General features: G+C 55.8%; 1 protein-coding gene across 3 annotated transcripts in view; it reads right to left on the bottom strand.

The window, feature by feature from the left end:
• SLC7A1 (solute carrier family 7 member 1) overlaps positions 1-1730 on the bottom strand; it is a 30762-nt gene that overhangs the window by 19288 nt on the left and 9744 nt on the right. For 2 of the 3 annotated variants that reach the window (XM_011360197.2, XM_023530682.1), the window contains one exon: positions 285-459. The exons of the other annotated variant lie outside the window; for it this stretch is intronic. In XM_011360197.2, coding sequence (XP_011358499.1) covers positions 285-459 — 175 coding nt within the window. The remainder of the gene's footprint in view (positions 1-284; positions 460-1730) is intronic. 3 annotated transcript variants of the gene reach the window in all.

Raw genomic sequence — 1730 nt, 5'->3', positions numbered from 1 at the left:
ACGGATTAAAGCGAGTCTGACAACGACCCTCAACTGCACACAGTTCTGGAATCAGAACGAAGGTTCTGTTTTCCTCAACAGCTTCTTTTGCTATACGAGGTTCTGTCTGGTGAAAGGAAACAGAACTTAACACACATTTCAAACCAGCCACTTCCCTGCCAAAAAAAAAAAGTTAACAAAATACTCAAAGCCAAATCATGTTTTTAAAAGGACTCCTAAGGGTCCAGCCGGTCGCATCCCCCAAACGCACCGACCGCCAGGTGCCGAGGACAGCGCAGACTCACTTGTTGGAGCAGAGGTGATCGGATGCGTTCTGGAAATCCTGCTCCGTCAGCTGCCAGTTTTTGGCCGAGCCTTTCACGAATCCCGACACGACGACAAAGCCCAGGACCAAAACGTTGACACAAGTGAATATTTTGTTGACCATGGCGGACTCTTTCACGCCCAGGGTGAGAAGTCCTGAAAACGCGCAAAAGCAGGACACTGTGAGTGTCAACCCCGCACCACGCAGGTCCTCCAGGGGCCGGGGGAAGAACCCAGGTGGCGCCGAACCGCCAGACTCCCACGAGCCTCTGGGCTGGGGCCGACTTCGCCACCTTCCTAGAGGCGGGGGTTGGAGCGACCGTGGTCCCGGGATGTTTAATGCCACCGAGGATGCCACCCAGGGGCACCAGGGGTCTGCAGAGGTGGGGACACCTCAGCCCACAGCCCAGTGCAGGGCAAGTCCCCGCCCCCCGGGGGGGATGAAGTGAGTACCCCTCTCCCCATGTCCTCCCCCACCCCGAAGTCATCACCAAAACCCACAAATCTACGTTTTCCGAGCAGGAGACATTTTGCTCAGTTTCTTGGTCAAATGAGTTTTTCAGATGAGGAAGTGAGTCTGACTCAGGGATGTTAGCACCAGCGGCCGTGAAAACTGTCTGTGGCTGTGGGACCATCACCACGCACAGGTGTCACCTTGGACTCAGAAGCTCTGAGCTAGACTAGTCCTAGATGGCAAGCGCACATTTAAAAAAAAAAAATCACCAAGGGGCCACCTTGGGGAGAGTATGGCATCCGGGGACTTCTGTGGCAAACTCCCAGCTGGGCACGAAAGGGTGCCCGGGGAACACGCGGCCACCGTTTGTGGCTTGAGGTCACTGACCTGCCCTGAGATCACATTTCTCCACGTGACAGACCAAACCCTGAATCGCAGTCGGCAGAGAGGGGAGCGAGTGCGCCCCGCTGTGCCGTGCCCCACGCCCCCCACCCCTCACGCTCAGGAAGGTCTCAGCCGTGCAGACTCCGTTCGCGGTCCGGCCGACTGGACCGGAAATACCGCCGAGACCGGCCCGTGCGAAATGACTTCGGTCACGTGGTGGGTAAACAAGGCGTGTTGTTTTTAAAACCCAGGCAAGTTTTCTAATATCGAAGAAGCATTTATCTCCGTTTCGGCTTCACGTTTGTGAACAAAACTCCTGCCCTCGTGGCTGAGACACTGGATGAGTACCACCAGAGGAAGGTGCCACCGACTGTGTGCAAGCAATATCTGGAATTTCAAACTTCTGTACTCGCAACTTTGTCGTGGAACGTATTTACTCAAGGGCGTTTTGGTGGCCGGCAGGTGTCAAAGCATCCCAGGCTTCTCTGGCACCCGAGACACGTGTTAGTGCTCCAGCCAGACCGCATCCCTCCCCGTGTCCCTGGCTGATGACCGCCAACTGCCCCTTCCAAATGGTCATCCTCGGATG

The sequence above is a fragment of the Pteropus vampyrus genome, unplaced genomic scaffold (assembly GCF_000151845.1).
Source record: "Pteropus vampyrus isolate Shadow unplaced genomic scaffold, Pvam_2.0 Scaffold52, whole genome shotgun sequence".
In the NCBI taxonomy this organism is placed as follows: domain Eukaryota; kingdom Metazoa; phylum Chordata; class Mammalia; order Chiroptera; family Pteropodidae; genus Pteropus; species Pteropus vampyrus.
The sequence above is the reverse complement of the archived record's forward strand: the minus strand, read 5'-3'. Positions and strand labels throughout refer to the sequence as shown.